Raw genomic sequence first — 12,484 nt, 5'->3', positions numbered from 1 at the left:
CTACAGATATTGAGATATTTGCATCACTGCGATCATGAATAAAGCGTGTTCTTTTTGTCGACAATGGCGATAACGAAAATATTTCGTCTTTGAACAATTTTTTCATGACGATGCCAAGCTAAAATCGTGGCTTGGAAGACTAGAACATAAAGAGACGAATGCCAGTTTTCGTCTGACGAGAAGCCAACGAGACTAAAATGCGACATCGTTTTTGTAATTTGTTCGCAACACGTGAAATTTTCATATTGTACATCAGCTTGCATCGTGATAGTGTTTTGGTGGTGTCACTCAAGTGAGGTGCTGCGCCTCTCCCTCCTCACTGGAGTTTAGGATGTGTCTTAAGCTAGGCTGCGTTCCATCTTGCTTGCCGCTAGTGTGGACAGGTATAAAATATTGTCCAAAATACAAGGCAAAAATATTTATCAGTCCTCGTGTAGATGTAACCTGTGACACTGAGAATTTTATTATCACTCAAAGACTTGAGGAGAGAATCAGCACAGGAGGGATGTTAGACCTTTGTGTTCTTCAAAGGATTCAACTAACTCGGGAAATGTTTTGTGTTAAAACTAACCAGACTCTGTAGTAACGATATCTATTAAACAATGTATATACAGGTAGTCCCCGGGTTACGAACGAGTTCTGTTCCTCCGCTGGTGACGTAACCCGGATTTTGTACCCCTAAGTACCCCTTATATCTCAAAATAACTATCCAAAAACATGTGTTATACGTCATTGTACTGTCCTAGCCAAGACGTTGGTGCTAAATCCTAGCTAGACAGCTACCTGAGTTCCAAAATGACAATGTCAGACGTTCGAGTGGTTTACTGACTTTATTCAGCTGCTCATGACATCAACACTTTCAGAATGAAACTAAAATAAAAATGAAATTTAATCAATTTCATCTTCAATAAGAGCAATTCAAATTTGTGTTTATAACTAGCTATTGATTCAGCAATAACAATCCACACAAACAATTAGCATGTATCAATTAGCGCCCGCACATATCAAAAATAATCACATAAACTCGCCCCAAGTATTTCACCACAATTGATAACGCACAATAAACAGTACAAAAGTAGTTATATATACATACAGTATATTTGGCGGAAAATCTCAGATTACTATGAAATCTGAGTGTCAAAAATTGTTATTCGATATTTTCTGCGTCCTATATGGTATACTGGGGGCAGGTTTCAATAAGCTTCGGCTTCTTCCATCTGCCCTTTCCTTTTCAGTTTGAATTAATTGTAAACACATAAATGCTGTTCGGATTTGTCATGCCTGAAGGGAAAATAATTTTTTTTTAAAAATACAAACACAGTCAATACTGAAAAAGCAGTTTCTGGTTTTGCACCCCTCTTGAAAATAAACTGCTGTATTTTAAGCCAAAAGAACTGTTGTGTTTGATAGAACAATATGTCTATATGCTGACATAGCAGTTTCATGGCGCATTAAGGCCCCGAACTATTTTTAATTGTCCGTTTTACTCTGGAGACCCCCATTTACAGACACTGTGCAACCGCTTTTGTTTCAACACAGCCATAAAAGAAGTCATTTATTATTTGAAATGTCTATCATTTTTAGCTTAGAATCAATAATTGATGTCTAATATTTAGTTTTACAAAAAACAACTTTAAAAAATTATTCACTCGCATATTTTAAACTTTTGAACAAATTACGTCACAATGAAAAAAATATTGTCTGTAAACAGGTCACGGATATCTACCTCATAACTGTCGCTTAATTGTATTTTGTTTTTGTTACTGTCTCATTTCCCCCGATATTTAAGATGATAAATAATCAATCCAAACAAAGAAAAATTGAAAAAAAAAAATTTTGGGGGGGGGTAATTTGAAAATATATATTTGAAAAACAAAATCTCAACCACTCCTTGATGTCTGCAATTTCTGCATCACGACCCTTGTCATACTGTATTACCGCGTTTCACCCATAAAATCCCCCAAAATTCTGGCTGTGGCCATTCACAGCTGTGTCTTGACACTCAGTGATACATGCTACATGGAGTTTTTGGAACTAAAAGAGGTAAGTACGCGATAATATCTCGTTAGAATCATGGCGTCTTTAATTATGCCGTGGATGCTTCACAAGCAACAAATGTTCGCACAAGCCTGCAGCTGTAATCTACCTCCTTCCTCTCTATATCTCTCTCTCTGAAGACAAAATGTAAAGTCGAAATCACAAGTCGGGTACGTCGTAATGCGGGGCACTACCTGTATAAATGTAATAATGTATTGTAATAATAATGTATAAATGTAATAATGTAATAATGCATGATTACTTTGATTCATAATACATAAAAGGCTTCATAATGCATACAAGTAAACATATTAATGTGAGTACATAACACATGCTACACTAAAGTCATTTCAAATACTATGCTCATGCTACGAGCTACATTTATTATGTTTCAGAACGGACCTTCAAAGGCAACATTGTTGTGCGATGTGTTTCTCAATAAGCAAGCCTAGGACTACCTGTATAAATGTAATAATGTAATGTAATAATAATGTATAAATGTAATAATGTAATAATGCATGATTACTTTGATTCATAATACATAAAAGGCTTCATAATGCATACAAGTAAACATATTAATGTGAGTACATAACACTTGCTACACTAAAGTCATTTCAAATACTATGCTCACACTACGAGCTACATTTATTATGTTTCAGAACGGACCTTTAAAGGCAACATTGTTGTGCGATGCGTTTCTCAATAAGCAAGCCTGGAGCGCAGCTTTGCTTGCAGAACATCATTGTTTATATGTCTTTGGTAGTAAGTGAGTTAACCATCAGTCGCCGGTGACATCAGGGTGTTTTCACATTAGTGACATGACCCAAACACTGGTATGATGCAGACTGACTGACTAACTACACGTTCAATATGAAAATGTCACACAATGTGACAATATGATGGTAACTATGGTAAATTTTTTGTCTCGTTGTCACATGAAAACTAGCATTCGTGTCATTATGTTTTAGAGTTTCGTTTACGAAATCAACAATGACATACATGTAAGGATACATTTTCATTCAAATTCTAATTAGAACAGAATGCGACAAAAATATCACATCGAAAAAAAAAGAGTTGGGGGGGGGGACACTAAACAAATACAAATTCATACATGTTCATTTTATTAGCATGTGTACCAGCAAATTGGGGGAACCTACATGACTTGAGTATGGAGGAAGAAATTATTTGAAATGTGAATTACATTTGAGAAATTACGAAAATAAAGATAATAATTAATTCAATTATTTGATTGATCCAATAATTCATTAGGCATTCTGTCTGCTGTTGTCTTGCTAATTATTGAAACGTATGTTGTCATGTTTTGACAGTAATATGTTCCGTTAGATATTTGATGGGACAACCAAATGTATAAAAAAATGTGATGTGACTTACAGCCTCTGCAAGCCAGTGTAGGTTTCTAAATCAGCATTTGTCAATGTCCATGGGCCGCCAGTCCAGTTCTCAATACGTCTGTAAAGAAGCACAAAATTACAATATGTGTTAATCCCCAGTAGGAAATCTGTGAAATTTACTTATCTGTGAAATTTACTTATAGTCAGTGTTGTCGGTAACGCGTTACTGTAATCTGATTACTTTCTTCAGTAACGAGTAATCTAACGCGTTCATTTTTCCAAGCCAGTACTCCGATTAAAGTTAGTGCCTGTGCCTGTGCGTTACTATTATGTTTTTGCCTCATAATGTATGTAGAATGAAGAATACTGTAGTCATGTACGAAGAGCATTTCTCATCGGGGGGGAAAAAAACGGTTACGTGTATTACGATGCTGTTTGAGGCTGTCTGCCACGGCGCTTAACAACATAGCACTCTGACGAGGCAGCGAGGCTAACAGTGAAAGGCAGGATATACACCGCAAATGGATGCCTTTGCTCACTGGAAATACAGCCATTACTTCACTTTTCTGTCCAGTAAAGATGACAAAAATATCTCATAGCGTTGCAAGCTTTACGCTGGCTGAAAAAGACTGTCGGCCGCTAAAAACTCTACATCCAATTCAACAAGGAAGCACTTGGAATTACAGGACAATGCGACAAAACTTGAAACAGGTAACAAGACAGACAGCACTTCTACAGTTTGTAACCAGCCTTTATGCACATTTTATTGTCAGAGTTTGTAACCATAGGCGGAGTTTTACTTTTGTGGGACTGGGGGCAAAGCATGTTGATGACTGAAACAAAAGTCAAACGTTTGGACACACCTAAACATTTTCACGTTTTATATATCCTCTCTACTATTGTAAATCCTCTCTGAATACATCAAAACTAGGAATGAACATGTGGAATGGCAAAAAAAAAAACGTGAAATAACTTAAAACAGGTTATATATTCTACATTCTTCAAAGTGTCCACCTTTGAGGTGTCGCCAAACTTTTGGCCAATACTGTATATATACACAAGGGTGAAAGTGGTTAGAATTTCTTGCCGGAGCTCCCTGGCGTGAAGGTCACCACGGAGCCAGAAATTTTATTTTTTTTTTTGGGGGGGGGGGGGGGGGGGGGGGGATGGTGGTCAAAACTACTGAAACGCAAAGAAAACTGTTTTGGTCAGTTATTTCTATAACACATACAAAAACTGATTTTCATCCAAAATTGTATTTTTTCAATGATTTGCAAAATAAAAGTTAACTGAAACAGCTATAACCCCAACCTTCAGCTCATTTTTACTTTCCCTCATTTCTTCTCATACTAAATGCCAAATCTCAATTTTAACTACTTAAGAACATGGGATGTATATTAAAAATGAAGATAATGTAAACATTTTTTGTTTTTTTGTTTTTCTTTGTTTTTTTTTTTTTTTAATAAAGATATAAGGAACATACAGTTGTGGTCAAAAGTTTACATACACTTGTGAAGAACATAATGTCATGGCTCTCTTGAGTTTCCAGTTATTTCTACAACTCTGATTTTTCTCTGATAGAGTGTTTGGAACAGATACTTCTTTGTCACAAAAAACATTCATGAAGTTTGGTTCTTTTATGACTTTATTATGGGTGAACAGAAAAAAGTGATCAAATCTGCTGGGTCAAAAATATACATACAGCAGCGCTAATATTTGGTAACATGTCCCTTGGCCATTTTCACTTCAATTTGGCGCTTTTGGTAGCCATCCACAAGCTTCTGGCAAGCTTCTGGTTGAATCTTTGACCACTCCTCTTGACAGAATTGGTGCAGTTCAGTTAAATTTGATGGCTTTCTGACATGGACTTGTTTCTTCAGCATTGTCCACAAGTTCTCAATGGGGCTTTAGTCAGGACTTTGGGAAGGCCATTCGAAAACCTTAATTCTAGCCTGATTTAGCCATTCCATTACCACTTTTGATGTGTGTTTGGGGTCATTGTCCTGTTGGAACACCCAACTGCGCCCAAGACCCAATCTTCGGGCTGATGACGTTAGGTTATCTTGAAGAATTTGAAGGTAACCTTCTGTCTTCATTATCCCATTTACTCTCTGTAAAGTACCAGTTCCATTGGCAGCAAAACAGCCCCGCAGCATAATACTACCACCACCGTGCTTGACGGTAGGCATGGTGTACTTGGGGTTAAAGGCCTCACTTTTTCTCCTCCAAACATATTGCTGGGCATTGTGGCCAAACAGCTCGATTTTTGTTTCGTCTGATCACAGAACTTTCCTCCAGAAGGTCTTATCTTTGTCCATGTGATCAGCAGCAAACTTCAGTCGAGCCTTAAGGTGCTGCTTTTGAAGCAAGGGCTTCCTTCTTGCACGGCAGCCTCTCAGTCCATGGAGATGCAAAACACGCTTGACTGGACACTGACACCTGTGTTCCAGCAGCCTCTAATTCTTGGCAGATCTGCTTTTTGGTGATTCTCGGTTGAATCTTCACCCTCCTGACCAACTTTCTCTCAGCAGCAGGTGATAGCTTGCGTTTTCTTCCTGATGGTGGCAGTGACAAAACAGTGCCATGCACTTTATACTTACAAACAATTGTTTGCACTGTTGCTCTTGGGACCTGCAGCTGCTTTGAAATGGCTCCAAGTGACTTTCCTGACTTGTTCAAATCAATGATTCGCTTTTTCAGATCCATGTATGTATATTTTTGACCCAGCAGATTTGATCACTTTTTCTGTTAACCCATAAAAAAGTCATAAAAGAACCAAACTTCATGAATGTTTTTTGTGACAAAGAAGTATCTGTTCCAATCACTCTACCGGAGAAAAATCAGAGTTGTAGAAATAACTGGAAACTCAAGAGAGCCATACCATTATGTTCTTCACAAGTGTATGTAAACTTTTGACCACAACTGTAAATTCAGAAAAATAACTACAAATGACATATTATACAGAGGGAAATGGAATATCTTTTGAAGATCGTGCAAACATTGTCTTTTTTAAATCATAAGGAAATGAATAAGTAGCCTTACATAAATGAAGAAATAAGTCCAAAGTGCACATTGACAGCTAAGATGTTCTGAACCTCCCCATATGAGCAAATAAAACTAAATATGATAAATGAGCCACCTTAACTCTTTCCTTGCTCTTATAGATTTGATCCATTTTCTGTTGCAATTTTTTTTTTTTTTTTTTTTTTTTTTTTTGCTGTTTGAGAAAACATGCACATTTGAACCAATCAGAGCTAACTATGTCTGGTGATCACATGTCAGTATGTCAGCCAATTGAACAGATAAATGAGTCCAGGCAATTTGCTTGCATTCGCACATTGACGTGACTCGTCATCATCAGACTCGGATAACTGCAGCAGCTGGGGAAACCTCCATGCCGTCCGTGGAATAAAATAAATAATAAATATCGGTGGAAACAGATTACGCTACACAAGCACTTTATCATGGTTGTTGTTAATACTTGTGTATGTACAAAATCTGATGTTGGTAGACGTTGGTAGGCGTTTTGACAGTTGCCGTCATATTTTCGGAATAAAAGCACCATATACCGGAACAGCGTTCTGGCCCAGAATCTTATACCGGAACAGCGTTCTGGCCCAGAATCTTATACCGGAACTGCGTTCCGGCCCTGAATCTTATACCGGAACTGCGTTCCTGACCGTTCCGCCCACTTTCACCCCTGTATATACATATATATAAAACTGTTCAAGCTCAGTTGTTGTTGGTTGCATTTGAAAGCTTAGGTTTACAGAAATGCTAAATACCCATCTTGCCTCCACAGGTGTAGTTTTGGCTTAGCAAAGCAAAAGCTCGTGTCTTAGGTGCTAGTCACATGATCTGCTCGAAAAATGATTTTGATCCATTATGAAATACCTTGTAGGATTCTTGTTCATTTCATTAATTTTTGTTGTTTCTTTTATTGCTTTACAAGTTTTATAGACAATATTTTAACATCTAGATCTTCATTTTAAGGGGGAAGTTCAGAATTTTTTACATTAGGCTTTATCTTGGAGTTAGCGGGGGTTTATTAAGTCGTTGGAGTTGATTTGAACAAATTCCGTGCAGTTTGTCAGTTATTTGTTAGTTTCAGGGCGCAGGGGTGGCTAAGCTAGCGCAAGTCAATGGTGGTTGAAATCAACTCCATCGACTAATTAAACCGCCGCTAACTCAAAGATTAAGCCTTATGTGAAAAATTCAATTACATGCGATGACATTTTTTGTTGTCATTTTTATGTTGAGGCAGCAAAAGGAGAAAAAATGGTTAAAAGTAACTGATAAGTTACTTTTAAAGTAATTTAGTTACTTTAATAATAAAGTAATCGGTAAAGTAACTACTTTTTTGAGGTGTAATCAGTAATTAAATTACTTTTTTAAGTAATCTGTGACAACACTGCTTATAGTGTTATAGTGTGATGATCGCACTATAACTTGATCTGCACAAAAGTCCAGAATCAGTTCTGTTTTCCAGTTTACAGCATACCAGCCACTTCGCCAAAAATCCCAGTTCAACAATACGGATTCCAGGCAGGGACTGAATTTAGGGTGGTGCTAGTGGTGCAGTTTCACCCAGGCCTGGGCTGCCCAGAGAGCTGAGGAACTCATTTTGGAGTGTTTCGGGCTGTCACATGTCACACTTGATTTCCACAAGCATACTGTACCTTGGTATGCAAAAACCTTGATAATTTTAAAGATTTTCCTTTATAACTCACTGATTGTTTGGAACAAAAAAATCAGTGAAATATATCACATAGCAGAAGAACACAGTAATATTTCAGAAATGAAATAAAGCTTAAAGGATAAACAGAAAGTGTGTAATAATTATTGAAACAAAAATGGGACAGTGCATAAATTTGGGTGCCTCTGTGTTTTTATTGATTAGAAAATCTTTAGTACTAAATTTTGGAACTGAAAATGTGTTTGATATACTGACTGGTGTTTACCTACATACACAGGTGAAGCCAATGAGGAGAAAGGGCAATAAAACCTTTTTAAGGTTTGGGCCTATTTGTCACATTTTGCATGCCTTTGATGTTGCCTTTATATTTCAAAGTAAAAATTGTTCACAATGGCCTGGTTGAGTCCTTTTTTTTCGGGAGACAATAACATTCATGTCCAAACTGTTGTTTTCTTCACTGACCAACTATAATCAACATTTTGGACCCCAAAAGACAAACAAAATCCCAAACTTTTGTCAAAATTTGTAATATTGATGTCCTATTGACAACCCAACATGCGCAACGAACCGTTTTAAAGCTTGATAATACTTTTTCAACTTGTTAGGATACACATTCAACTGAAAAAAATGATACTGAATAGTTTTATATTTGAAATTCAACAGAAACAGCAGGTATGGTCACAGGCGTTTTTGTCCTTTCTACTTACTATGTCAAAACAGGTTATATGCAATAGACCAACAGTGCAAAATAGTGAACATATATAACATATATATATATATATATATATATATATATATATAGACAAGACTGAAAAAGCAGTTTCTGCTCTTGCACTCCTCTTCAAAATAAACTGCTATATTTTAAGACAAAACAACTGTTGTGTTTGATAGAACAATATGTCTATATCCTGCCATAGCAGATTCATGGTGCATTAAGCCCCAGAAATATTTTTAATTTGTCGGTTTTACCCTTGAAACCCCCGTTTACAGACGTCGTACAACCGCTTTTTGATTCAAGCTAGCCAGAAAACGAAGGTAATTAATTATATTTATTATTCAAAACGTCAGTCGTTTTTAGCTTAGAATCATTAATTTATGTCTAATATTTCGTTTAAAAAAAAAAAAAAAAAACACTTTAAAAAAATTTATTCACTCACATATTTTAAACTTTTAAACAAATTACGTCACAATGAAGAAAATGGTGTCTGAAGAAGTCACGGATATCTACCCCATAACTATCACTTAATTGTATTTTTTTGTGACTTTCACATTCTCTCCGATATGTTAGATGATAAATAATAGATCCAAACAAAGAAAAATTCAACAACAACAACAACAAAAAAGTTTAAAAGGGTAGGGTTTTGCTGTTTAAATTTTTTTTTTTTTTTTTTTTTTTAAATTCCCTCCTGTTCAAAATTTTTCTTCCCCCAGAAAATTGAGATTTTAAGCTTTCCAATGATGTATCACACATGATATCGGACGATTTTGAAATTTGTCAAATTGGGGGTCTCAGAGCGGAACTTCAAATGTATGTATGTATATACACAGTATGGTGGAAAACACAGACAAGGCTGAAAAAGCAGTTTCTGCTCTTGCACCCCTCTTTAAAATTAACTACTGATAGAAAAATGTCTATATGCTGCCATAGCAGATTCATGGTGCATTAAGCCCCCGAACTATTTTTAATTTGTCCGTTTTACCCTGGAGACCCCCGTTTACAAACGTCGCGCAACCGCTTTTGTTTCAACCCAGCCATATAAAGAAAGTAAGCAATTATATTTATTCTTCAAAATGTCTGTCATTTTTAGCTTAGAATCAATAATTGATGTCTAATATTTAGTTTTTAAAAAATACTTTAAAAAAATTATTCAAGCGCATATTTTAAACTTTTAAATAATTTACGTCACAATGAAAAAAATGGTGTCTGTAAATAAGTCACTGATATCTACCTCATAACCATCGCTTAATTGTATTTTTTTGTAATTGTCGCATTTTCGCATTTTCCCCAATATCTTAGATGATAAATAACCAAACAAAGAAAAATTGAAAAAAAAAAAAAGTTTAAAAGGGTAAATATACGAAAAATAACATCTTGACCACTCATTGATGTCTGCGATTTCGCGACCCTCATTATATTACCATGTGTCACACATAAAATCTCCCATAAATCCGGCTGTGGCCCTTCACAGCTGTGTCTTGACTCTCGGTGATTCATGCTACATGGAGTTTTTCGATCGAAAAGAGGCAAGTATGCGATAATATCTCGTTAAAATCATGGCGTCTTTAATTATGCTCTCTCATGCTCTCACCTACAGTTAGGGTTTTGCTGTTTATTTATTTATTTTTTTTTAATTCCCTCCTGTTCCTGTCTCGTGTTTTTCTTCCCCCAGAAAATTTAGATTTTAAGCTTTCAAATGATGTATCACACATGCATATTGGACAATTTTTCAATTTGGCCAAATTGGGGGTCTCAGAGCGGAACTTCAAGTCACCTGAGTGTTTTCCGCCATCTAAGACAAAAAGAGTTTGGAGGATATCTCTTTGTGAGGTTAGGTATTGCACCCATCACTTTATCAAAGCATTATACAAACATACTATTAAGTTTTTTGAACAAACACATCTATATACAATTTGAAAAGATTGATTGTGAAAAAAACATAACATTTAAAAAAAAGTATTTTAAAAAATAAACCAGTTCAGTTAATTTTTCTTTTATTTTATTTAGTTACTATTTTATTTTTATTTACATTTAACTGAATCATATTAAACGCAATATTCACAGTACAAAACAAAAGTGTGATAAACACATTTGTGCTCTTTTCCTATCACAGACTTACAGAATAGTTCTAAAAACAATGCTAATAACCGTCATTGTGCTGGCTCCTGTTGGGCCGTTGAGATTTGTTTTATCTAAGGTTAGATTTAGACCTCAGGTCAAGTCGCATAGAAGTGGACCATTTCAAATCTGATCTGGATCACTTTTGTATGTGGTTTAAACCCGATCTGAGCTACATTTTTCCAGAATGTGGTGGCGGTCGGAACTGTCAAGTGTCCCAAAGTGGAATTCATGCAGCAATTACGTCAGCAAAGACCGAGAGCAGAACGCAAGACAGCAGCGATGTAGCTGTTCATTAGCATTAGCACCTAGCGTGAACTCGGCTTTTACTACGCAGGAGGCTGGCTTGACCACAATCAAAAAAAAAAAATACAATGAAGAAAAGGAGAAACCTGATAATGCTCGGTTTTTTACTGTTCGCCAAATGAGCAATATTTCAGTATTGCCTACATGGCCGAGTCGGGGCAAACTGACGCACACACACAAGGCTTATGTGTGTGCGTCATGCATGCACAGTGCGTAGTTATTTGTTTTGATGCTTCTGCGCATGCGGGTCAGTTTGCTCAGCGCGTGTCGTACAGCAAATTAGTGCGCATTCGTAATACTTGAATGGGCTAAATCAGGGGTGTCAAACCAATTCCACAAAGGGCCAAGAGGGTCCTGGATATCGTTCCAACCAATGAAGAGGTCATCTTTTTACCAATCTGTTCTCCTACAAGTGTAATCAGTTGATTGCAGGCAGGTGCAGCTTGTTTCAGCCAAAAATTCAATGGTTAATTCTTTTGCGCAGTCTTGTTGAAATGAAATCCAGAAGCCTCTTGGCCCTTTGTGGAATGAGTTTGACACCCCTGAGCTAAATGGACAAAGGCAGTTTGAACCGTTGTGCCAAAAAAACAGATATGACAAAAAAAATCGGTATTGTGCATTAGGACCTGCAGTACGAACCTAGCCTAACAGTTGCAGAGCAAATTAATTTGTATAGAAAAGTTATTTTTAACTTTGAAAGGTACGACGGACTATTGGGGCCAAATAAAGAATAAAATAATCAAGGAAGAAATAAAAGACTATGAGATTAAAGTCAAACTGTTGCCACGGGGGAAAAAAAGTTATATTATTACATAGGTGTAATGTAGCTGTAAGCCGCTGCGCACATGAACTTTAGCTGGGAGCTACGACAAAGCATTAGTATACATCCTTCTATTTATTATTATAATTTCATGTAGATTAGGCAAAACAATGAAGCATTTCCTTATTTGTAAAACCGATTCTAAACCACAAAATGCTTTCAATTAAAGTTGATTTTTAACTGAGGCAGCAATGCGCTACGTAAAGTACGTAGCTGCTTATTCAGCTACCTTAGCCCTCTGTAATAATATGACTTTTATTCTCGTATTATTAATTCGACATTTATTTTCATTGAAATAGTTACTTTTTTTCTCATACAATTACTCCGAGAATAAAAGTCGTATTATTACGTCGCGCTAATGTAGCTGAATAAGCAGCTTTGTATGTCAAAAAGATTGTACGTCGAAGTGATAGTATGTCGAGGTACCACTGTACTTC

The 12,484-nt window shown here is 36.3% G+C and overlaps 1 protein-coding gene across 1 annotated transcript in view; it reads right to left on the bottom strand.

Moving 5' to 3' along the window:
• The window catches only part of LOC130916663 (NT-3 growth factor receptor-like), a 64,119-nt gene that overhangs the window by 50,863 nt on the left and 772 nt on the right, over positions 1 to 12,484 (bottom strand). The window contains exon 2 of the mRNA XM_057837532.1: positions 3,430 to 3,507. Within this exon, the coding sequence (XP_057693515.1) occupies positions 3,430 to 3,507 (78 nt within the window). The remainder of the gene's footprint in view (positions 1 to 3,429; positions 3,508 to 12,484) is intronic.

The sequence above is a fragment of the Corythoichthys intestinalis genome, chromosome 5, assembly GCF_030265065.1.
Source record: "Corythoichthys intestinalis isolate RoL2023-P3 chromosome 5, ASM3026506v1, whole genome shotgun sequence".
Lineage (NCBI taxonomy): Eukaryota > Metazoa > Chordata > Actinopteri > Syngnathiformes > Syngnathidae > Corythoichthys > Corythoichthys intestinalis.
Note: the sequence above shows the minus strand (reverse complement) of the source record. Positions and strands in the feature narration are given on the sequence as shown.